This window comes from Drosophila innubila, assembly GCF_004354385.1.
Source record: "Drosophila innubila isolate TH190305 chromosome 2L unlocalized genomic scaffold, UK_Dinn_1.0 5_B_2L, whole genome shotgun sequence".
NCBI classification, from domain to species: domain Eukaryota; kingdom Metazoa; phylum Arthropoda; class Insecta; order Diptera; family Drosophilidae; genus Drosophila; species Drosophila innubila.
The window spans coordinates 5,145,190-5,172,199 of NW_022995373.1; the positions used below are offsets into that span (position 1 = coordinate 5,145,190).

General features: G+C 34.4%; 1 protein-coding gene across 1 annotated transcript; it reads left to right on the forward strand.

Moving 5' to 3' along the window:
* The first annotated feature begins 10,194 nt into the window (after positions 1–10,194).
* Positions 10,195–26,459, forward strand: LOC117782585 (homeobox protein B-H2). The gene is made up of 3 exons (XM_034619608.1): positions 10,195–10,667; positions 25,611–25,808; positions 25,872–26,459. The coding sequence occupies exons 1-3, from the start codon at positions 10,373–10,375 to the stop codon at positions 26,237–26,239; spliced, it is 861 nt and encodes a 286-aa protein (XP_034475499.1). The 5' UTR covers positions 10,195–10,372; the 3' UTR covers positions 26,240–26,459.
* The last annotated feature ends 551 nt before the right edge of the window (positions 26,460–27,010 follow it).

Sequence of the window (27,010 nt, forward strand, 5' to 3'; positions counted from 1 at the left end):
CAATAATTGTCAGAACTTTAACCACTTGGTCTTTTAACGTGTCCGGGGTCTTTCTCTTCTTCTTGTTGTCCACCTACTACCGTATGAAAGACATTACTCCCTGCGTACAATGTGACCCAACTAGCAAAGTCGCAGTGTGTTCATTCCACTGACTATGTCAAAATCATCGTAGTGTTAGCTTCGTCTGTCGAGAGAAAGAGCTCTACTGTTGGTTTTTATAATAATTATAATAGTTTTTAAGTCGGGCATTGTTATATAGTTTATAAAAGGTACTGCAGGCTCTTTGCTTTTAGTCCTTTTACCATATTGCGTTATTCTTCAAACGATCAAAAATTGCTATGCCCATTGCCTCAGGTGTTAAGTAACCACAAGTAATATGATAATGAGGAATATCAAACTGCTTAAAGTTTCTTTCAGAACCTTTGCGTAGTAAATGATGTTGCTGAGCGTGGATTAAAATTTTTGAAAGATTACAACCGAATTTTGACCAAAAGTTGTCAATCTCTATAAAAAAAATATCCAATTCAAGAAAAACCCGAGTTGACTTAATCTATAAATATATTGTACTATTTTGTACCTGTGTATATTTATTATAATTATGCGCTTATCTTAAGAAGAGAAATAAATCCCAGCTTTGAATATATATTTAAAATAATAAATATAATTTTTTAAGTTTGGGTACAAAATCTCTTAAAAAATCTCATACCCAGCAAATTTTTTTTTCAGATATAGTAGTCCGATTGACCAAATTTGGTCAGGGTGTAACAGACCGTCCCAAATATACAATCTGTGATTTTGGTTAAGATATCTTTAGAAACAAAAAACTTTTCCATACAATAACTATATTTTTTCATACAAAAAAATCTTTGACCCGTTTTTTGGTCAATCAAATGATCTCCTATCGGGCGCAAATTTTGCATGTGTATTCTAGGGGTAAAAACGAAAATTTTTCATTCATATCGCCAACTTGAAAAAACTCCATACAAGCCGCGCCTCAGTGGTCGATGTGCCCGATTTAGCGAAACGAAATGAAATTTTTCAATCTTTGAAATCTACAAAATTTGATTTCCCGCCGAGAGCAAAATGTTCAATTAGCATAAAAATGTTATCTTTACATTTTTAATCGATATTTTTGATCAACTGTGACCTTTCAAAGCCAACATATGTAAGCACAGGTGTGACAAAAAGCATTTCTCGCCATTTTTATAGCTGCACACACTGTCGTGAAAAATTGTTCAATTTCATTATACGCAACTTGTTTTTGGTTTTTATAAAAGTTAAAAAAACAAATTTAAAAAAAAAAAAGTTTTATGACCTGTGCATATGTTTTATATTATTAATTTGTGTCTTAAAATATCAACCTTTGTAACAACCTTTTTGTGAGTAAGTCTTAACTTTGGTGTTGTAAAACTTAGTGGGACTATCGTAGACTACAGTAATTTTAAGTTTATCTGAAAATGTGGAACGTTTTCTAAGTAAATTGACCAAAATAAGCTGAAGCAGTCTGCAGCTGTTTAAACTGTTGATCGTTTTACTAACCATGTTTAGGTGAAAAACCCTGAAACTTAGGTAAAAAATCGTCTATTAAAGTTTTCTAATAAGCCGAATATCTCGGGACTGAATTTAAGCACCGACTCTGAGTAAATTTCGTTATATATAAAACTTTTAAATTTTCAACAAATAAATAAAAAAAATTGTTTTCTTTGTAAATTAAATTTTTTTTATTATTAAAAATAAAAAAAATTAAAATAAAAATCATTTAGTTTGATTGTGTTTTTGGGTCATAATGCATATATAAAAAAAAAAATTTCGAAAAAAATTTTGGTTTTAGAGTTGTTCGATTCGTTACGCTAAATCGGCCAAATCGACCACTGTGCCGCGGCCAGGCTAGTGCACAAGCAACATCTACTTTTACTTACTGCCTAATAAACGGTCTATGGTATTATTACATTGAAGATTTATGCGTAAAAAGTGAGATATTCTCGGACCACATGCCATTGATACTCAATGTCAACGTATCTTCGGAGCAACAACCACAAAATAAAAGACCTCAGCTACTGCCAAAGCTAAAATGGATACCGCTGGCAGCCTCAAGATATGCCGTAAATTTAGATAAAAATCTTTGTGCACAAAGAAGGGCAGGGTTGGAATCCACAATAGAAACTCTATTGGACTGTATGGTCAAACAGCGTTTTTTATGAAAAAGGATAGGTTCGGACGAAATTGTGAGGATGTGAGAAGAAATGCGGTGCAAATACTGCGAAAAGTAAACTTAATATCGACAAAGCAATCAAAACGCGAGTATCAGACAGCAAACCCAAAATATAAGGCCACTAATCAGAAAATTAAACTGCACCGATAAAAACAAAAACATAAAGACAAACGCCAACATTCTAGCAACTTGGATTAAAAACCTGTTGCACAGTGAATATGCAGTAACGAAGCATTATTTTGCTTTGCCGTATACTGAACTTTGGGAATTGGATCGAACAATTGATTGTGCAGAAGTTGTGATGGCTTTAAAGGGCAGCAAACCGGGAAAGCCGCCGAAAATGATATGATTCCAGCGGAATTTTTACAAACTGCCACTGCGCAATATGTAAATCAGTTCACGATTGCTTACAATAATATTTTTGAGTCAGCTGAGGTTCTAGAGAACTTTCTGAATAACATTACAGGGGAATTTTCATTCTCAATGCCACTATGAAAATTTTTGCATCCATTCTTCTAACTAGACTCAGCAATTGGGATAGTAGAAATAACAATATCAACGAATGTCAAGCTGGTTTTAGAGAAGGGTACTCTACTTTTTCTCTTTTTTGTAGACTTCAAAGCCGCCTTCGACACAATAGACAGACATAGCTTCAGCCTAAAGTTGAGTAATATGAGGGTATATATAAGCCCATTGCTCTTTGCAATGCACATAAATGATATTACAACTCCTCTTCCAGGGGGTGTTACTATTGGCTCGGATCGCATAAAAATCCTGATGTATGCAGATGACATGGTGCTGCTGGCGGACGACAACAAGACAATGCAACAAATGATAAATTCAATAGACACGTTTTGCCAGATATGGAGCCTACGGATAAACATCCAGAAGTCCAAAATAATGGTCATACGAGATGGTAGAGGCCGAAGAGCAAGGAATGAATCATGGATTTTAAATGGAGAAGAGCTTGAAGTGGTAAACGAGTATAAAAACTTAGGAAGTAGAATTTTTAAAAAATAAAAAACTTTACCAAAAAGCCTCAACGGCCCCATAAGCTTCAATCATCTAAATTTTTCCCCTCCCACTTAGACCCCCGTATCTCATGACCCAGTTTTAGTACGCCATTTTGTAAGTTAGAAATAAACCTTTCGATCGGTATATAACTCGATCTGATCGGACAGTCGTAGCAAATTTTCCAACTTAGCTGTATATATTGTTAGTCGCCTTTCGCACCCTTCGTGCTGCTTTCGTCACTAACGCGAACTGTCGTCCGCAGTGATTTAATGATTCAAAGGCAATATTGGGTAAACTAGGTGTGGTTTTTTACCTTATTAAAAAGGAAGTATGTACCTGTTTAATGAAATGTTTTACCTAATTAAAAAAAAACTATTTAATGAAATGCAGTCAATGTTGTTAGACAGTTCATTTTTGACTTCATAAGAGCCATTACATATCTGGAGCTGCTTTTTTCTTGAACAGTATTTTTAAATATAATATACTAACAGGCTTGGATTAAAGGTGGACTACCCAAAGCACAATTATGGAAATACCAATGATGGGAATACGTCCAGAAGATTTTTTGCTAATGATGAAGAGACCTCTCAAATAACAGGTGTTCACAATGACATTATTAAAAGGTTGTCAGTTATCCTTATTGTCATAAATTCTAAGGAAATGATAAATTGCCCAAAATATGAAGAGTATGCATCAAAAACAAAGCAACTTTTGATTGAAATGAACCCCAAGAAGTTGCTTACACCTACCGTTCACAGGATTTTGGATCATGGCGGAGATTTAATTGAGTACCAATGCCTACCGCTTGAAGAGTTGTCCGAAGAAGCACAGGAATGCAAAAACAAGGAATAAAAAAAATTTAGATACACGAATACTTGCAAGATTTCAAGTGAGAGGCAGAATGAAGACCTTTTTAATATGATGTCGGCCTCTTCAGATCCACTTGTGTCATACTTTAGACATGTTAAATCACGAAAGGATTTAGAAGAAAATAATTATAGTCTCGATATGTTAAGTTTATTAGATATTAATCCAAATGTTGATGTATATTTTGAAGAAAATCAGGCATAAAATAAATATATACACAGCTAAGCCCACACAATATTAAAAAAAAATATTTTTTTTTTCTTTTGTTATTAGGTTCTTAAAACTATCTAATATGTTAAAAAATATTGTTTAATAATGAAATGAGATTAAAATAAATATACTACACACAAAAAAATTTTTTTTTTTTTTTAATTTTACATGTCAAAAATGCACCGAAAATATTTTTCAACTTTGGCCATCAACCCTGAGTCGCCCTGTGGGCCAAAAGCGTATGAAGTTTCCTATCAAATGCTTTTTAAATTTTGAAAATATCTTCACTGGCTCAAAAGATATGATTTTTGCAACGCAAAATGAGGATCTGCCCCACTGTGCGCCGCGGCGGTTTAAATTTAAGGATGATATTATTGGGTCTGAAGTATCCATTGCGCGATTAAATACGTCCGTAAAATTGTCTTTTCTGCTGCATTTTCTGGCGTGATGAAGTCTATCGGACTTATAATATTTATTCCGAGATTCAGCAGCTTCTTCTGCAAAGTATCCAACTGGAAGAACAGTATTTTCTAATATTTCCCTGGAATGGACGATTATTTTGAGCACAGTTGATGTCATTGGTAGTTAAGGATATTTTTCAACAATCATTTCGCCAGTCCTATTGCAAAATGTTTCAAACTTATCCAGATCCAAAGGCAATTGGCATGACAAGCATATGAGTATTGCTCGCAAATTAAAAATTACTTCTGTACTGACTCCAGTTATTTATGGAAAAGCCACATAGTTTTCAAATGCGCGACGGGCTGTATTTCCAGTATTTGTTGTCCCGGATCCGCCTGGTTTCGCTTTATCCACTCTCAGTGAAAGAATTTCGAAGAACTGCCTTTTAATCCATTTTTTTCTTAGTTGTACAAGCAAATTTTCACGATCATCGTAGACCTTCCACTTTTAAACATATTTCTGGTACCCGGCATGCAGAACGAACTCAAACAATCTAATCCAGCTGTGAGAGGGCTTAAACCAAATTTTTGACTATCCAAGATTGGAAGAAACTTTTCGCATTTGAAATTGTTGTTATTTCGGAATTTTTTTGGCTTTGCTCCGCAAATTGGGCAGATTTGAAAAGATTTGGTTTTAGTTAGTACGCTTAAGACTTTGCCATCTATAGCTGTCAGATATAAGCTGAACTTCACATAAACATGTTTTCCATTGGCTAATGTTATCTTGCATGATCTCAAGTTGGCTATCTCATTCTGATCCGAGTTTTCTTTTAAAATAGCTGCATTTGTCTCTTTCATAAAATCCAGCTTTAATGGGCGGCAAACCCGGATCGATTGTGGAGTTCGATAATTCCACAATATATGCCCTGATGGATCAATCAATCCAAGTGGATTCACTGTTGTTACAAATAGAGATGAATCTGCTTCAACAGGCCTTGCTCCGGAATATGCCTGATTATAATTAGCTTGTCCAGTACTTCCATCAAAACCATAGCTCAGAATTAATTCGGCACATAGAAAATCTGTTCTCTGTTCTGTCATTACCGCTTCTATGACATTTGCTTGCAACTCAACGAGACGTTTCACGGTGTAAGAAAGGAGATTTTGTACTCTGACTTTGGCAACTGTATCCGAAATCTGCACATGGTCCGGTCTGCAATTATTTTTGCTTTCTAAGACACATTAGTATGGTGGATAAGCTTCGCAGTTTCTATTTCTTAAGTCATTTCTGATCACGCAATACTGCTCTTTTGTCAGACTTTGGTCCAAAATCAAGGCAAGTGCATCATCTGCCGAGGCGAGTACAGGCTTAACAACAGGGTGTAACAATAATTTTTTAATATTTTTCGCCTTTCCTGGATTGCAAGTATTTTTAGCACGGACTCAGGATGAGCCAGTCTTTTCTTTCGAGCTGCAATACACGCGGCTTAAATTAGCAATCGAAAGCTATGCTTTATTAGCTTAGACATTGCAAAGTTCAATGCTAGATTTGCTTTTGCTTTCGTCCCCTTGCGTACACAACATAACGAAGGGCGTCCGATCGCTGCGGACGGCAGTTCGCGTTAGTGACGAAAGCAGCACGAAGGGAGCGAAAGGCGACTAACTATATATACAGCTAAGTTGGAAAATTCGCTACGACTGTCCGATCAGATCAAGTTATATATTGATCAAAAGGTTTAGTCCTAACTTACAAAATGGCATACTAAAACTTTTCCTAACCAACCTGGGTAATGAGATACGGGGGTGTAAGTGGGAGGGGAAAAATTTAAATGATTGCAGCTAATGGGGCTGTTGTGGCCTTTTGTTAAAATTTTGTATTTTTTAAAAATTCTACTTAAAAATACGCGTCGATTGATACATCGATGACCCAAATCCGTTTACTGGTTCAAAAGATAAATAAATTTGGAATTTTTAGTGGACTTCTCAAAATGAAATGAAAAGTTAGTTTCTTTGTTTGTCTGTTTGTCTGTTTGTATCAAAGCGCTAAAAAAGCTTAGATGTAATGATGGGGATTTATTCCTCTTTGAAAATCTAGAAACGTTTGTTCTACGACTTTTTAAATTTCCCGCTAGTTTAGCGGGAAGACGCTAAGTCCCGCCATAATTGAAACCTCAACAGTTTTCAAACCATAGAAGCTACAGATATGTTCTATATATCATTGGAAAGGTGTGTTTGAGGGCTTTTATGCGTACCTTTTTTTTCTAAAGTATTTATGTAACATTTTAGAGGTGATATAATGTTTTTAAGCTTACATTTTGGCGATTTCTGACAAAACGGCTCCAACGATTTCTCTTAAATTTTATTATGTTGTAATACGTACAATTTCGCGTTTTTTGGTATATGAAACATAAAATTTTTAGATTAAACTCAGTTTTGTTCGTCACAAAATTGGATATCAGAAGTTTTGGGGCTAGAAATTATTTTCGTCACTAGACTTTTACCTCGTGTAGAGGTTTTTTTTTGTGGGATATATTTAACTCTTATAGTGCGCTTATTGAACTGCAGGCAAGTGTTATTTTCTAGCCAAATGCCATGCCTACTTTTAAAACGTTGCACATTTTTGGACTTCTGCCACCTCAACAATAAATTTGTGCATATAGTACGGATCCGTTCTTCTAAAAACGCATTTACTTTGGCCCAAATATTATTGCCAATGTGCGCAATAAAGTACGCAAGCACGGCATCCATTTTTCTGCCTTTTTTGTTGTCGCCATACTTCAAAGAGCTCTGAATTTTTCAAAGTAAGGTTAACTGAAATTTAGAATTGATCAATCTTCAAAATGCATATAGTCACATTGACAAGTGCTGACAAAATTAGTTATATTTTATTAAAGATAAAATTTTATTGAAAAAAAATTTTGTTCGATCAAGTTTTTAAACTACAGATGGCAACATATAGCATTTTGATTTTAAACAACACAGATATATAAACACAAAATACAGACCACAATAAATATATACAATGATACATTTTGTTAATAAAGCTTTTAAATACGTGTTGTAAGACAATTCAAATTAACCTTAAAAATAAGAAAATCCGTTTCATGTGCCCTTTGTTCAAATCAACTCTGTTTAACAGCTGATTGCTGAACAGTGATGTGTTTTGAATACATCGCCATCAAAATATCGGTACTTTAAACATGTTTATAAAATGACTTTATTCCTAAATGCCAAATGCCAATTTTCGCTTTTTTTATTGATTTATATTTTGATTTAAATTTTTAGATTAAACTCAATGTTGTTCGTCACAAAATTGGATATCACAAATTTTGGGGCTAGAAATTGCTTTCGTCACTAGATTAAAATGTACTATAAAGCAACAAAATTCTATTAGACTTTTGTTTTATATCAAATGTACATTTTGATCGGATTAGCCGTATTTGAAATTAAATCGGCACCTCTATAGGAAAATAGAAGGGTATGCGTATTTAAATTCTCAAAAAAAAGTTTTCCTCAAATAAGAGACGCCCTAATATATAACCTAATCAAATTGGTTTAAATATATGAAAGCATTTCCTTTGCTTTAACATGGCATAAGGAAGAGTAATACCCAGTTAACTCAGAGTACCTTAGCAGCTCATGAATAAAATATTCCACAATTAGCTAATTAAGCCATAACTTTAAACCAATTTTCACCTATACATTCTCACACATCTGTGTCTACAGACACACTCAATCAGTAATAAATAGGATTATGCCTTAACGTAAATTAAGTCGTGAAAGTGTATAAGTACAGGGTGCGGCCCATAAGATATTCAAGAATAAATACAGGTTCGAGTGTGTCTAAATATGTGTAGATATTGACATATACCCGTCTGTATCTGTATGCATATACTTTTAAAAGGAACGTGATCATTTTTATATGTATGTATTTTTTACACCTAATTGCCAGATTACACAAAAGACGACATCAGTGTCATTGTGCTAACTGTTGATTGCATCTACAGTCGCTCACATATTATTTGACCCAATAGATGTTTGAATATGTTTTTGAAATAATTGCTTAGTTAAGATAGATAAAAATATAAAATAAGATAAATGAAATTAAAGTTAATATTATAATATTTCGATTAAAAGTTCCCCTAGTTTTAAAAATATAACTAGTGGGCGGTAATAGTCGAGCACGCTCGACAGTAGGATACCCTGAAATCGACCGATTGACAGCTATATAATATAGGAAACCGATTTGAACCAAATTTGGCCAGGATATATAACACCAACTTTAATGCATATTCTATCAGTTTGGTTAAGATTTTTTTTAAAAACAATATACTTTTTCATACTAAAACTTGATTTTCGACTGAGCGTATCCATGAAAGCTATATGATATAGTAGGCTGATTTAAACTAGGATGTAGATTACAAGTCGAGATGTATATTCTATCAGTTTGGTTCAGATATCTCAACAAACAAAAAACTTTTTCATACTAAAACTTCATTTTCGATGTATTGTTCCTATGGCAGCTATATGATATAGTTGACCGATTTCAACCAAATTTTATCAGGATGTATAACACCAGCCCCGATGCATATTCTATCAGTTTGGTTCTGATATCTCAAAAAAAAAAAAAAAACATTTTCATACTAAAACTTCATTTTCGATCTATCATTAGCTGCCAGCTATATGATATAGAGGTCCGATGAACAAAAAAACATACTTTTTCTGCGTACGGTATTCAGGAACCTACTTACCAAGTTTGAAGTCTCTAGCTCTTATGTTCTCTGAGATTGACGCGTTCAAACAGACGGACGGGCGGACGGACATGGCTCAATCGACTCGGTTGTTGATCCTGATCAAGAATATATATACTTTTGGGGGTCTGCCACGCCCCCTCCTGCCTGTTACATTTATTCACCCAAGCACATTGTACCCTTTTTTGACGATTTTCAATGGGCTCAGGGTATAATAAGTGTCACTATATCTGGTAGTGACTGTATGTACATATACATACGAGTACAACAAGACTCGTAATATGCGAGCATGTGTGTGTGTGTTTTCTTCAGATGCTCAATTTCACACTCGCAGTTACACATGTATGTACATACATACATACATATGCGCTTATGTGGAGCGGCACGTTAAAATTGTTTGTCAAATAGTAGTAAATCATTAACACATCTCAAATTTGAATAGCAATCAATAAGCATTCGGAATGTTAATGCTAACGATATCATTTGTGTCTAAGAATGGACATGTATACTCTAACAGTCAGCTGCTGTTACTCGCACATTAATACATACACATACGTATTAAAGTATGGACCAGACATTTTCATACATCCACACATACATATATACATGGCTATGATTTGTGTAAGTCAAACCCAATTCGAAAATGACTCGAACAAGTTGCCGCCTCGCATTATGATTGGTGGTTGGTTTTACCTGTCGTCACGATATGGACAGTCATTCTCAGCACTTAGCACTACATTGCATTGTACTTTAGTTTTGCGTGGACTTTGGGGCTATTGTGCTAATATCGGGGCGGAGTCTGGAATGTCGCAGTGGACAGATCACACGTGCTCTCAAATCATTTTATAGAAATGCGGAAAATAAAAATGTGATAACTTTAGTAAGCTGCTAAGCGTCTCAGACTGAAATCGTTTAAAATGAATCGGCAGTACTCGGATTCCGGATCATGTAAAGAAACCATGCGTGAAAATACTACAAGTGTTAAACATGATGTGGAAATAAGTGATTTATTATGCAAATCTAATGAAAATTCAACTGATAAGAAATCTTCAGACGTTACCAATAACAGAAATGTTGGTCGATTCTGTTCGTTTAGTATCGACAGTATCTTGTGTCGCAACAATGACTCTCATCTGGATTGTACAAAACAAAATAATAATAATTTGATTAATGTAACGCCTACAAATGCACCCAGTACTATTTTCGTTAAACGTAAGCACAATTTAAATAGTAGTTTTTATTTTTTTTTTTTATTTTATTATATTTATTTATTTAGGCACGACTTAAAGCAGTCGGCAAAGAAAAAAATTACCAAGTATAAAAATTAAGTTAAAGATTAAAAATAAAATTAAATATAAATTATGAACTGTAAAAAAAAATATTAAAATTAGAATTAGACCTGGGGTATGCAAAAATTATAATTGATCCAGCATTTGTTGAAAGGATTGAGGAAAACCCAGAAAAAACCAATCAGATCAACAAAGATTAAAGTTGTTATTAGTAATTGTATAAATGTTAGACTAGTATAATGTAATATAACAAGTTATTAGTATTAGTAAGGTCATGGACTTAACTATAGGTATTGGAAAAGTGCGGATTTTACAAAAGGGCGAGGGTGAGAGAAATCTGAGGAGAAAACTTGAAAGAGGCTATTATAGTTGGTGCATAAAACACGAAACGAACTGTGTGAAGCGTAATTAGTTGTGCATATAGATAAAAATAAAGGCTTGTAATTCCTAGTAGACCTGCAGGGGACCGAAAAGGTGAGGCGGGCCAGAAGGGAACTAGAAACGATCTCTCCAATAATCAATTTGTGAAGAAAAACAACACCAAGAGTTTTCTTACGATTAATTAAAGACGGAAGATTGAGAAGACGAAGCCTATGGGAGCACGGTGGTAAACGAAGGTTGGGATCCCAGTTAAAACCACGTGAGGCGAAAAGCAAGAATTGCTTTTGAACTGATTCAATTCGATTCTGGTTTATTTGATACTGCGGGCTCCAAATGCATGAACAGTAATTCACTACCTTGAGGTACACCAGAAGTAAAGTGAACCGAACTCGAAATGGTTGACCTAAGAAGCACTTTTTGGGTCCTACATTTTAAGTAGGTGGAAACCCAACGCACAAAGGCGGAAGGGAAGCCTATGCAATTAAGTTTGTAAAGTAAGAGGTCATGGTTCACAGAGTTAAAGGCTTCACTGAAGTCAGTGAATATGACATCAGTTTGCTTTATCTCTGAAAATGCATCATTTACCAGGGAGGTAAATTCAAGCAAGTTGGTCGTGCAGGGGAAATGATCGATTTACAGAGATGCTGCAAAGAAGAAACAAGGATATTTTCAAAAAATTTAGAAAAAAAATAGGAATGAAAGAAGATTTTAAAGAGCTAATAGAAGAGATAATAGTCTTATAAGAAATAGAGGTAGCAAACATAGTGTTTGATTGAAAAATAGAATAAGGATAAGATGAGTTGGAAGTGGAGATTGGAGAGTAGGTGGATTGAAAAAAGTTAGCAAATAGTTCAGCGGCTGCAGAGTCGTTGCTGAGGAAGAGGAGGGTAATCTGGGGGATTTACGCTTCAAATTAACAAATTTGTAAAATTGTTTAGGGTCACGGGAGAACTGTCTTTTGCATCGGATTAGATAGTTCTCTTAGCATAGCGAGTTTAAATTGGCGAAGTCCGACTTGGCTACTTAGAACAGTCAAGACTTGAACCAGACTTCTTTTATTTTTTTTTAATATTTGGATTTAATGGTGTAAACCAAGTAGGCTTTATTGAACCAGACGGTGGAACATAATTTGAAATACACACATCTAAGAGTGCATTTAGAGTCTCATAGAAAGAACTAAGGGCAATATCGATGTCAGTAGCTTTTTTTAAAAATCACCAGTCGGTAGCAAGGATAAGTTCAATAGAGGTGGACTAAAAGGTTTGGAGATTGAGATAGAAATTTCTATAGTAGGATGATGTAAATCTTCAGGGATGCTTAATAGGGATGCCCTTGAGACGGCAGTATTTGAGAACTCATTTATTAAAACCAGATCAAGAATTCGGTCATTATGATTTCTTATTGAATTCATTTGAAACAATGAGAGATCAAGCAAGTTATCCAAAATTATCTTGGTTTAAGGGAACAAGGTAATTTGTGTTACTGAAAAATTACCAAGAAATTTTAGCCAAATTAAAATCACCTAGCACAATAAATAAGTCCTTATCTTTGACGTGAAGATTAATTTCTTCAATAAAGGCAAAATGCTGCGAGTAAACTGCCGGAGAAGCTTTTGGAGGGATATAAGAGCAAGTGATAAAATTTGATCGAGTTGAAAAAGTTACTTTGACAGCAACAATTTCAATATCGGTAGTCACATTAAAAGTAATGCGTTCTGACTGAAGTGCCGATTTAATGGCTATAAGTATTCCACCACTTCGAGTCGGTCGGTCATTTCTATATTAAAGATAATTATTTGACATAACTTCAGAATCAGATACTGTAGGATTTAACTAAGTTTCTGACAAATCAATTATATCAGAATCAAACGACATACTACTCAAATATAGCTTTTTAAGCTTAGTAAGGAGGCCTCTAACATTTTGATAATGAATACAGTCAAAATCGGAGCACAGGTCTTGTTTTTTGAAGTCGTACTGGCGGGCTCCTGTACGTTGGAGCTGCCGGGCTGTGAGAGAAACAGGCAAGGATTCACTACGCCTTTTGGGCTTAAACTCATATGGTATGAGTTGGATCACAAATGACAGTAAATGTGTTTGTATCAAAGCGCTAAAGAAGCTTCAATTTAATGATGGGGATTTATTCCTTTTCGAAAATCTAGAAATGTTTGCTCTACGACTTTTTGAAAAAAACGATGGTATAGCAGGAAAACGCTAAGTCCCGGTAAAATTGAGACCTCAACAGTTTCCAAACCATAGCAGCTACAGATATGCTCTATATATCATTGGAAAGTTGTGTTTGAGGGCTTTTAGGCGTACATTTTGAAATAAAGTTTTTAAGCTTACATTTTGGCGATTTCTGACAAAACGGCTAAAACGATTTCTGTTAAATTTAAATATGTTGTAATACGTACAATTTCGCGTTTTTTGGTATATGAAACATTGGTTCAAATCGGACTCAAAATAAGGTTTTAGTATGAAAAACTTGTTTGTTTAGTGAGATATTTAAACCAAATTGATAGCATTTGCATTTAAGTCAGTTTTAAAAATCCTGACCGAAGTTAGTTCTTATCGGACTTTCGCTTTTTTTTATTAATTTATATTTTTATTTAACATTATTAGATTTAACTGAATTTTGTTCGTCACTAAATTGGAAATCAGAAATTTTGGGATTAGAAATTGCTTTCGTCACTAGACTATTACCTCGTGTAGAGGTTTTTTTGTGTGGGATATAAAAGAACAGTTACTTTTAAAACTCATATGTATACAATAAATCATTTAGTATAACTTACTTCTAATGCCTAATGTGATGTGCAAGCCTAGCACACATTTATGGAATTTGTTCCACGCCAAGATATTTTGTATTTGTTTAGGATGTCGAGAAAGTTTTATCACTAGATTACACACATATAAAATAAGTAAATGGCGCCAAATTTGAAACGATACAAAAATTATAAAAAAAAAAGTATTGGTTATAGCTAATAATTCTAATCTTTATTAATATGCAAACTAATAAGTAATACAATAATTTGTGTGCAACATTATTGGAATTATCAAAATTTCAGACTGTTGCTCTTGAAGCACTTGCACCTTTCCAATCATTCGTTGTTCCACAGACGATTCTTATGATCTTTTCTTTATTTAATGTGATCAAACCGAATAAGTGAGTCCTTTTTCACCGGGGGCATATTGCACCACAACCTGATTCTGAATATTCCGTACCCTTCTAAAACATATTTTCTTAGACGCTTCGCAATGGTTTTTCTGAATGGTTTTCAATCCGAAAGAGTTGGATAATCCTTTGAACATTAAGAATTCCGTTTTAAGCAGCAAAATAAGCTCCAAATTTCTCAATTCATTTTATCAAAGTATTTTAATTTCGGTTGTCAAACGATTTGTAAACAAAACTAAATGCTTAATGCAAATGTTTTGCAATGAGGACAGGAAGTTACATACTTATCGATAGCACCGATTTTTCTTATAAATGTACATTAGTGAGGGCACAAGTAAATCAAATGTAAGTTTCCAAAAACTACTTACAAAATTCTTATAGACTTTTCTGTCCTTAAGATTGCTTTCAAAGTTGTAGAGCTCCCCCGCGGATTTTAAGGGCTCCATCGGCAGCACTTTGCTATTGCTCCATACTTTTATGGAAAAACAAAGGGTATAAATTAGTGATGTAAATCCAAATTTTAGATCGAGTTTTATATCGAAACAGAAAATCGACAAAAATAAGTATCGAGTTGTCGATAAATCGGAAAATAATAGACCGAGTTGAAAATATCGAGTTTTCCCAAAGAAATTTATTTTTAATTCGAAAATACACGCGTTCTTTGAGTACAAATCTCTTTTCTTGAATCGTTTTTATGCTCCATTTAAACTTTGGGAATTTTGAAGTTTATTTATTACGGTCGATCATTAAATCGCTTCCGCGAAAGTCGAGTTGTCGATATATATAAAGATATAAATATTTTAAGACTTCGCAAACTATTAAGTTGTTGTTGCTGTTGCTTAAGGCTCCCGCAGGGGCGCACACTGGGGCAGCAGGCCGAAAAGCGTGGCAAAAATCCATTATTTTGACGAAAGCGTTCGCAAAAAGTAATATATGCATTCGAAAGAGTAATCTTCAAAGATTACGAATCCAAAAGTTTTTGAAATCGGGTAAAAATTGAGGGCGTGACAGCCTCTCGCAGCTGACACATTTTTTTGTGAGCGCACAAATAACCAAATTTTACAAAAAATACAAACTTTTCAGCTGAATTATAGACAAGTTATGCGACTGATCTTTTTGCTATCCCACTATCCCACTACTACAGTACGCTTCGGTATTTAATTCTTTAACTATATTTCCCCGGTTTTGCCTGCATCTAGGCGCGCCTAAGCATAGTTATCGTACAAAAACTGACCCATCTCCGACCCTATAAAGTATATATATTCTTGACCAGCATCAAGAGCCGAGTCGATATAGCCATGTATGTCTGTCCGTCCGTCCGTTTGTCCGTCGGTCTGTCTCTACATCCGTGTGAGCGCCTAGATCTCAGAGACTATAAGAGATGAAGATACCAAAATTCCACACACAGACTCCAAGGGCGCTGGAGCAGCTCAAGTTAGCTTTAAATTTTTAATACGTTCGTCTTTATAAACAAAAGGATCTCAGAGCCTAAGAGAAATAGAGTAACCAAATTTGGCACACAGATTTCTATAGATCCAACGCAGATCACGTTTGTTTCAAATTTAATCCACTTTCCCCTCCGTGCCCGCAAATCGCGAAAAAAAAACACCACTGCTACAGTTTTTAAGATAATAAGTTTTTTGTCGTAATCACTGATATATATTATTAGTATCTATTATCCCACTGAATCGCATTAATATCGGACATGTAGAACGACAGTTATGGCGAATTAATGTTTTCAAAGTAATTTAAATAAAATAAATACTTTCATATATATTGAAATAACAGTCTCCGATTAACAGCCGAAGTGATCAGACGTCTGCATTTTTGACAACGCATAGTTTCTTTTGTGAACAAAGTTACATAATCTCTCTTTACTGTAATACGAACTTAAGCACAAAGCAAACCAAGATAAGAAGAGCTTGACCTCATCGATCATCATCATGTGCCTGGACCAAAATATTTAATAATGCAGGGGAAAAACAAAAATGAGAACAAACAATTCCTCATAAAAACAAAAAAGTTTTTCATACTAAGACTTGATTTTCGCCCTATGACAGCTATATGATATGGGGGTCCGATTTGAACAAACTTTGGTCAGGATATATAAAACTAAGTTAGATGCATTTTATATCAGTTTGGCCAAGATATCTAAAAAAAAACAAAAAACTTTTACTTTACACTAGGCAACACATTTGAACTTTTTGACTATTACAAGAACCAAACCAACATTTTTGGATAGATTTTGGGCCCCATATGACGAAAAACAATTTTTTTTATTGTGAGTTTTTTTTTTTAATTTAACTTTTTCCAATATTAAGTCTTAGTATAAAAAACTTGTTTGTTTTATGAGATATCATTACCAAACTTATTGACTATGCATTTAAGTATTTTACATCCTTACCAAAGTTGGTTCATGTAGCACTATATCATATAGCTGTCATAGGACCGATCGAGCGAAAATTAAGTCTTAGAATAAAAAACTTTTTTGTTTTTTGAGATATCATAAGCAAGCTGATATAATATATATCTAACTTGGTTTTAAATCTCCTGAACAAATTTGGTTCCAATCGGACCCGTATATTATAAAGCTGTCATAAGAAAGATCGGCCGAAAATCAAGTCTTAGTTTGAAAAACTTTCTTGTTTTATGATATATCGTAAACAAACTGACAGAATATGCTTTTAAGTTTGTTTCATACATTCCTATCAGCTAAATCGGTTTACTATATCATAAAGCTGCCAACATGTAGTCGAAAATGTAATACAGCGCTCTGTAAGGGCGTCAAGTGAGCAGAATATTTTTTAATATTTAGCAGTCTTAGCTTTTTCTATAGTAAGCACGGGGTCTCCTTGCTTACTATAATAGCTGAGTCGATCTGGCAATGTCCGTCTGTCTGTATGAACAAATAGATCTCAGAGACTATAAGAGCTAGAGACACCAAACTTGGTATGTAGGCTCTTCTATATTGCAAGCAGATCAAACAAGTCGACAAAGGAAATTTCATATCCAAATTATAAGAACAAATTAAAAGCTAGTGACACCAAACTTAGTATATAGATTCCGGTATATTGCAGGCAGACCAAGTTTGTTTTTTTTTTTGGATCGGACCACAATATCATGAAAAACGTTTTGGTTTTATGAAATATCTCAACCAAACTAATACAGTATGCAAATAACTTGGTTTATTGGTTAAATTGGACCACTATATCAAATAACTGTCATAAGACCGATCGCGTCGAGAGAGCTAATTATTTTTGAGCTTTTAGCAGTTTTGCTTTTTTGATAGTAAGTACGGGGTCTCCGACAGTCGAGTATGCTTGACTGTAGCACAGCGAGCGGAAATGTTGAAAAAAATGTATAACATTTTCTTTTCTATAATATTTGCATAGCTGAATTAATTGCACGTCGTTTAAGATATGATTTATTAAAATCTTTGGAGAGACGGCGATATAATATTATTGATGACTGCCTTGTGGAGCGGCATGACCTTTAGTATTAAAATTTGTTGTGATTTTTTAGATATCTTAACCAATCTCACACAATATCAATTTGTTGTTATTTTACACATTTTGACCACATATGGTTTAAATCGGTCGACTATATCGTATAGCTGCCATAAGAGAGATCGGTTCAGAATCAGCCTTTAGTATGATAACTTCTGCTGTTTCATAAGATATACCATGCAATCTCGCAGGTTGTGTGTCTGGTAATGTGTCATATGTCCCTACCGAATTTTGTTCAAATCGGTTGACTTTTCAATATAGCTCCCATTGGAACGATCAGTCGAACATCCAACTTTAGTATAAAATACTTTTTTATTTTTTAAGATATTTCAACCAAACTCACAAACTGTGTATTCCATATTGTTCTTTACAGCTTCACCAATTTTGGTTCAAATCTGTGAACTATATCATTTAGGTCCGATCGGTCAAAAATCAAGTTTTTGTATGAAAACCTTTTTTGTTTTTTGCGATATATTAGCTAATCTGATAGAATATGCATATAAGTTGGTGTTATGCATCCTTACCGAAGTTGGTTCAAATCGGTCCACTATATCATATAGCTGCCATATTGCCGATCGGTAGAAAATCAAGTTTAAGTATGAAAAACTTTTTGTTTTTGGAGGTACCTCAATCAAACTTATAAATTCGATATCTTTAATTGCCCATTACATCCTAACCAAATTTGGTAGATATCGGACCACTATATATCAACGCTGTTCAAAAATATTTACAAAAACAGTCTAAATATCACCGACTACCTTCCCCAGATATCTAAAGACAATAACATAACTAGACTCGACCAAATAAAAATCGTCAGACTCCGCTTAGGACACTCAAAACTTACAAACACATTCGTGATCAATGCCCAGCAATAAGTCAAGCCAGAATACAAATTTTTGAAAACAATAAACCATCAGACTGCTTAACAAATATAAATATTAAAAAACTGTAAATAAATTATTACATTCCAAAAAATAAAACAAATTTGTATATCACGAAATTTAATATAATCTAAATTAAACGCTAAGTTTATCAAATGTATCTCAATAATCAAAAAGTATCCTAAGAAAAAAATGTTATATAAAAAATGTTTATATGTAAATAGCAATTTATACCACTTTAAGTTTTTTTAATATAGCCGAAAGCTTTTGCAGCTAGCGCTATATACCTTCTTGTGAGTTTTAGTTTTTATAAACTTAACTATCAATTTTAAGAAATAAAAAACAAGTGGGAAAGGCTATAATCGAGATCCCGACCATAGGATACCCGTTACTTATTTCAATATATATAAAAGTACTTTAAGGAAATTGCTACCTAATAAAAACTATTAAATACTATAAGGTGATTAAATTGTAATAATACCTTTATTGTAACTTAGGTTATCTATTACTCCCGTTTTACTTGTCAGATAATCCTGAGGTTAAGTGAGATTGTAGATAATATTAATAGGTAACGTTATTTATCATAAGAACTGTTTTATCTCAGATGCTATTAGAGATAGAGTAACCAAATTTCGCACATAGATTTCTGTAGACCCCACGCTGATGAAGTTAGTTTCAAATTTAAGACGCGCTCTTTCCGCTCCCGTAAATCGCGAAAAACCACCACACCCACACTTTTTAAGAAAATACGTTTTTTGTGAGAATTACCATTGTCTATTAGTATTTTCTATTATCTCACTGAATCACATCGAGATCGGACAAGTAGAACGGCAGTTATGGCGATTTAATGTTTTCAAAGTAATACAAGTAATTTCTTTAAAGTATACTTTTATGTATATTTAAATATGTAACTGGTATCCTATGGTCGGGATCTCGACAATAGCCTTTCCGACTAGCTTTTTTTTTTTTTTGTGCGGCACACGTCTTTGCTTGTCTTGTTAAAAAATTAAAACACGATGCAAAGAACACAAATGCATAATTGCACAGAGAACGCAACACAATGAACGACAACAACAATTGTTGTCCATACATTTTCCGTCGTGTCGTGCGCCGAAACTTATTTCTGTAGGCCGAAGCTGCATCGCATACGACAAAACGAATATGTTGAGTTGCAACATGTTCATGTCCGTTTCCTGCGCGCTGATCAGCTTATGATCCGCGTACCGTCCGTTCTTAAGCTCTAGGGCACTTCTGTCCAAACTCATACATTCAAACAATCCGCTTGTATGCGAAGCAGAGAACTGCAACGGGTAATGAATGTTCGATCAGATTCGAACATTAACTCGTACTCGATGTGATTTTTTCACTTTGTTCAAGCGATCGGAGCCGATCGTTCGAACTGAGCGTTTGATTCGAATGGTCAGTTCGAATCAAATCGTCGGCGACCATGCTGATCGCTTGTGAGCGTTCGTTTCGACCGAATCACGAGTCATGATCGAACTTGCTGGTTGATTTGATTTGATTCATACCCGTTTTGTTCAAACGATCGGATCAATCATCGAGTCATACTAGAGTTAACTCGTTCAGAAAATGTATGTATATAAATGCAATAGTATTTATGCTTAAGACGTTTATTGTAAAATTTATTACGGGCTGCGTATACATAAGTACATACATATGTATATACATACATACATGCAATTACACATGCCCATAATAAAATAAGGTAATTATCTATTATACGGTTCTCATCTCAAAAAAAAAAAAAAAAAAACCACAAATAGGGGGTGATTTATGATGAATTTATCAGTAAAAATTAGATTGGGGACTCAATTGGTTTATTTTTAAAAAATCATTGAAGTTTTCATACAAAATTAAATTTTGCATGGCTGTTTTGTGCATTTTGTCACTACTTTGTCCGTTTACCAACACTACTTTTGTAACCAAATCTGGTTAAGTTACTAATTTTGACGCGCACGACTTATAACCGATTACCAACACTACTTCGAACTGGTGTTTAAATGTTGCATTAAATTTAAATTGAAAAATATTTAATCTCTTTTCACACTAATTGCTGGCCCTGAAAAGGGCCACTAGGTGCTGGCCATCATGATCATCAGGGTCATCAGGGTCATCAGGGTCATCATCGTCATCAGGGTCATCAGGGACTTGTCGTCTTCACTGAAATAAACTAAAATGAAATTAGTGAACAGCATGTTTCTTTTTGAAATATAGTTGCTCCCTTAGTGGTCGAAGCATGTGGCTTCTTGGCATCTGCAGCTTAAATATTTGCAGGATCTACGTCATCAGCGTCAAAATCGTCAAATCGCGCGATTTTTTTTAAAAAAATTTTTGCCTGCGGCGCTTTTTTAAATCCAATACAACTCACCTCATCAAAATGGACATCTTCATTTATTACCACCTCTTTGGAAGGGTCGTAAAGCCTTCCAATGGCCATAAACACCTCATGGATCCTATCCGTGACATTTTTAAATTTCTTCTGAAACTTAAACTTGGCAAGGTATCCGAGATAGTGGGTCTTCTTCCGTCCATAGTGGGGGATGTCGCCTCGCATGTCTCGCCACAGTCGCTCGATGTTTTGGGTATGAGCTCCGGTTCCTGGGTCCACAAAATTCTTGGAGTGGTTAACTGTTTGGTGTTTATATCCTCCAAACAGTTGTATGCTTTCCAGCAGTCGGATATGATGGTAGTCCCATCGGCAATGTGCTCCTTTATAATGTTGAGCAATGTCTCCTTGTCACGACTCTCAACTGGAAGGATAAAGAAATCGCGAGTTCCTCTCTCGATTCCTTCAACCAGTCGTCCACAGTTATACTTTCTTTTGCCCACTTTTGCCTCGTCTATCTCTACTATTTTTCCCGGGCCTCCGATAGTAGGACGACTATTATAAATGCTCCAATGTACACTTCTCTCATGAAGCTCCTGAAGTCTATAACAGACTGATTGCTCCATCGCATTTCTGTTCCCAAGAATTCTGTTTCACTTTTCGTGCGAACAGTGTCCCAAACAATGAAGGAGCAGATATCATCGATGCTCATCCTCGATCCCGCGAAGAAGGTGTTAGCACGCACTGTTTGCTTAAAATTGCACTGAATTTTAAGCTTTTTTTTGTTGCTTCCCGCATGCTGTGTAACGTACGCACGGCAGCTGAAGAAAAGCGACGATCCCTCACGTGCAGCCAATCGGCACACCGCACCACACTTCGGGCAAATCTTTTCACTTAGTATAACGTTGTGACTCCGCAAGAAGTCAAACAACTCACTTTCACTGAGTCTAAGAAACTCCCTCGCAGTAATATTACAACCTGTGCACGACATTTTAACAAAATTATAGCTTTCTGCACGATTCCGTTATATAAAGTGTTGGAAAACGCGGGCGCGTCGAAATTAGGTACTTACCCAAATTAGCTTACAAAAGTAGTGTTGGTAAACGGACAAAGTAGTGACAAAATGCACAATACAACCATGCAAAATTTAATTTTGTATGAAAACTTCAATGATTTTTTAAAAATAAACCAAGTGAGTCCCCAATCTAATTCTTACTGATAAATTCATCATAAATCACCCCCTATTTGTGGTTTTTTTTTTTTTGAGATGAGAACCGTATAATAGATATTTACCTAAAATAATACTATTTTAAATTTTTTAAAGACTTGAAAAAATATCAAGCTTTAAATTATATAAAATAAATTATACTCTTATAATATTAATTAATTTAATTTTTTCATTTTACTTTTAATTTAAAATTTAAATTTTTAACAGACATTTTTCATCATTCTATTTTATATTTTGTAAACTATTCTAAATTGACATTAAATAAATAAAAAACTATTTAAAATTAAATAAATAATTAGTAATAAATAATAAATAATAATTTTAATAAAATGTGTGTACATAATTGCGTTCATATAAATATGCATTTACATAAATATAATATAATTACATAAATATAAATGTATGTACATATTTGCGCACATTTACTTGGAAGAAGCAGGAAAAAATACAAAATCAACACTTTCGTTTTCGATTGTAATTAAACAATCACAATCAAATCAAATCAGTCAGCAAGTTCGATCATGACTCGTGACTCGATCGAAACGAACGCTCACAAACGCTCAAAAATCATATCAGATCGTATGACTCGAACGCTACTCGACACGAATTGTTCGAAAGCAAAAAAATCATACCCGCGACTCGATCGTAAACAAAGAGACCCGTGACTCGATCGAGCCCGTTGCGACCGAGTCTCTGCGTTGATTTGATCGAACTCGCTGTGGTGCTCAATCATACTCGAACATACCCGTTGCAGTTCTCTGATGCGAAGCAGAGAAACACGAAGGCAACCAAGACGAATCAAACTGCACGTTTGACTTTCGAGCTTCAACCGAACACATGAGTCGTGAGAGCAAAAGCAGCCGAAAATTCGCATCGTAAGAGAACAAGCTGCCGAGCGTGCTATTTATAGAATAAATGTAATAAATGCAGTCTTCAAAGATTACAGAAAAAAAATTGTGGGCGTGACAGCCTTTCAAAGTTGACCAATTTTTCCGAGCGCGCACAAATGTTCAAATTTTACAAAAAATGCAAACTTTAAAACTGGTTTGTTGACAAGTTCGATCGATCTGTATGTTTCTAGTTTTATATAAACAGTAGGTTTATAAATTCCGGACAAATTAGTTTTTTCACATATTTACTTTTTATATTATCAATGTTATAAAAATCACTAAAATTTGACTATTTTTCCACCTTGATGGAATATAACTAAAATTGGACTCATTTGGACTCCATCCCACTACTATAGGAGCCTTTGCTAATCAATTCTCTAACAAAATTACATGCATCTGGGTGCGCCCATGATGAAATAAGTATATGGTGGTCTCGTCTGCAAAATTATTCCTTTAACTTAATGCTTCGGCTGGCTACGAGATCACAAAACGTATTGCATCGTGAAGCTAAGGGAATAAACAAACGAGCTTCGGCTGTCGACAAGACCATCTAGGCGCACCCTAAGCATACTTATAGTCCAAAAGCTGAAGAGCGCAGTGCAATTGCACTTCAAGTACAAATGATCTCTAAAGCTGTCTAAGTTCTGAATTTCTAAAGTTGAGAACAAAAATCTCATTTCAAGGTTCGGTTTTCGCAAGTACGGAAATCTTAAAATTAGATTTTTTGGGGTTTAAGTACACTTTGGACTTAATTCAAGATTGAAAAAATTGAAAACATACTACTTTAAGTACACAAAAATATTGAACTAAACCCAAAATGTACTTTTTTTAGTAAAAGACATTGTCATAATTAATTAACTTTAATCTCAAAACATACTCAAGTATGTGTACTAAAATTAGGCAAAATATTTAATAATGGTGTATTTTCTTGATTAGCGACCTTTCGAAATAGGTGCTGATTTTACCGGCGATCCAACCTTAGCGTCAAATTTGCGTAGCTAGAACCCCTTGAGAATTCTACGGTGCGACAATGAAAATGAAATATCCCAAAACGTATTTCTTTTATGAACGAAACGATCTTATTTTTAACTTCCTTTCAATCTTGAAAAAAAAACTATTTTAAGTACAAAAAAATCATAACTAGTTTAGTACAAATAACTCAATTGTTTCTGGAGGTATCTTTACGAGACTCACGGATTATATATTTTTCATTGTCTTATATATTCTGACTAAGTTTGGATAAAATCGGACTACTATTTCGGATAGCTGCCATAGGAATGTGAGGTCAGAACTCTAAAATTAAGATCGACTCATACTTAATTCAAGATTTTTAGTACACAGCAATCTTAAAATTTTAAGAACGAAACGGTATAAATTCAAGTACAGTCGTACCTAACTTAAGGATGGCATATTTTTCTGAGTGTACATTTTCGCTATGACAAGCATCATACCAGATTTTCAAAAAAAAAATTATTTTTTTTTTGTGATAAGCTTGATAAAATTTTTTTGTACATTAAACAATGCCGTTTAATGGATAAAAAAGATTAAAATTTATGTTTCGGACAAAAAAAGAAGATTTTTTATTTTTAGTTTTACATGTAAAATTTCAACAGAAAATATTTTTCAGCTTTGACAAAAAACCCAGAATCAACCAGTGGGCCTTTCACACAGTGCAATCTCTCATTTTAAAGCTTAAGTTTTTTATCAAAAGCTTTTTACATTTTTGAAGATTTAAAATTTAAAGATATATTGGCTCAAATGATATGATTTTTGTACAGCAAAATCAGAGATGGTCCCACTGTGCTCCGGCAGAATTTGGCTTTTCAACAACGCTTGTTTGACTTCACAAATTTTGGACACCACTGCTCTAAGGCTACGCGCCTACTATATCTGAAAAAAGCAGAGCTGAAAGCGGAGATGATGAAATCAAACATGTTTGGTTGATAAAACCGAGCTGATCTGAACGCTTCAATGTGCGCACTTGCAGGAGTGCAGTGTGTTTGTTTTTTTCCTCTCAGCTTTCAGCTCCGTTTTCATCTATAGTGGGCGAGAGGCCTTAAACGAGAGTTTTGCTGAATTTCATTCATCGCTCATTCACTGTCCGCAACTTGTCCGATTCTAAGCTCATTCTCGAACATTTTGCGACATGCTAGGACAACCTCCTCCCCTTTTTCCACTGGGCACATTTGAATTATACGTCGAATGAACTAGCCTATAATAATAGGTTATAATGCTTAAAATCACATTGCTCTATTGAAATATCGAAAACCCGAAATTAACTCTATGACAGATTGTCTAAAATACTTGCATAGGGCTTAAGGATACATTTAAATAGCGGGCCTTATTAGGATGATCAAGGTGTCATTCGACACGAAGCAGTACCCGCTTCAATCACTTAAATTTTAACCCTCCCAGTTGCATCCCGAATTTATGTACTTATGCTTGTGCTTTTATATTCGCAGATACAAATGGTGAATATTGGAGCAACTTTAATACAATTATTGCCAAATCGTTACCATTTCTGCAAAGTATGCCATATAATAGAGATGATACTATGGAAGGTCCATACTCGCCAGAATTTAAAAGTTCAACATCACATTTTCACTGTCCTCTCAAAGTGGCAATGCCTCCATATTTGCATCACTTGATAAGTGTTCAAGGTAAGGAAATAAATATGGTTAAAAAATTAAGATTAATAAGTTAAATTTTTTTTTTTTGCTCAGGAAAACGATTCAGAAAGCAAGGAATTGATAGAAAACCTCGGCAGACCTATAGCGCAAAACAGTTAGATCGTCTCGAAAACGAATTCAAGCTGGATAAATATTTGAGCGTAAGCAAGCGGATGGAGCTTTCGAAAACATTATCTCTGACAGAAGTACAAATAAAGACGTGGTTCCAGAATCGTCGTACAAAATGGAAAAAGCAGCTAACATCGAGAATTAAAATGGCTCAAAGACAGGGGCTATACAAGTGTGATATGTATCTATCAGCGATTTCATCAAAAGCGACGAGCAAATCAGCATATTCCAATTCTAATTTCCATCCCACGTTTTATTCGGATGGCCAGTGGTACTTTCCAAGACCCACTTAAATACAGATAAAGAAATAGTTGTTTAATAGTAGTGCATGTTAGATATTATTGAGTTTTAAACATTAAGCCAAGTCATCGATCAACAATAAATTATTGTAAAACCACTGCAATAAGAGTCAAATAGATTTATGCTTTAAATATTTGTATGCTGATATACTATATTCAAGGATTAAGTGCGATTTATATCTACACTGATAAATAAAAAATGTTCTTAAATCAAGATTATGGTGTCTGCACTCAGATTTTTTTATTTATATTTTTTATTTTTTTATATTTATTTTTAAAAAAAAAAGTACAGGGGTCTATTGGGTTAGTTTTAAAGAATATGTGCGTAACAGGAAGAAGGAGGCGTGGCAGACCCTATAAAGTATATATATTCTTGATCAGCATGAATAGCCCAGACGATATAGCAATGTCCGTCTGTCCGTCCGTCTGTCTGTATGAACACCTAGATCTCAGAGATTATAAGAGCTAGAGAAACCAAACTTGGTATGTAGCTTCCTCTATATTGCAAGCAGATCAAGTTTGTTTCAAAATTCGGCCACGACCCCTTTATCGCCCACAAATCGACACAACAAATTTCATATCCAAATTATAAGAACAATTTAAAAGCTAATGACACCAAACTTAGTATATAGAATCCTCTATATTGAAGGCAGATCAAATTTGATCGGAGTTGGTTCAAATCGGACCACTAAATCCTATAGCTGTCATAGGACCGATCGGACGAAAATCAAGTCTTAGTATGAAAACTTTTTTGTTTTATGAGAT

What these genes read in the sequence shown, in the direction of transcription:
- LOC117782585 (XM_034619608.1), top strand. Translation starts at nt 10,373, where the DNA reads ATGAATCGGCAGTACTCGGATTCCGGATCATGTAAAGAAACCATGCGT. An exon ending in CAGTACTATTTTCGTTAAAC is followed by an intron (nt 10,668 to 25,610) that starts GTAAGCACAATT and finishes TTATATTCGCAG; the next exon opens with ATACAAATGGTGAATATTGG. An exon ending in TCACTTGATAAGTGTTCAAG is followed by an intron (nt 25,809 to 25,871) that starts GTAAGGAAATAA and finishes TTTTTTGCTCAG; the next exon opens with GAAAACGATTCAGAAAGCAA.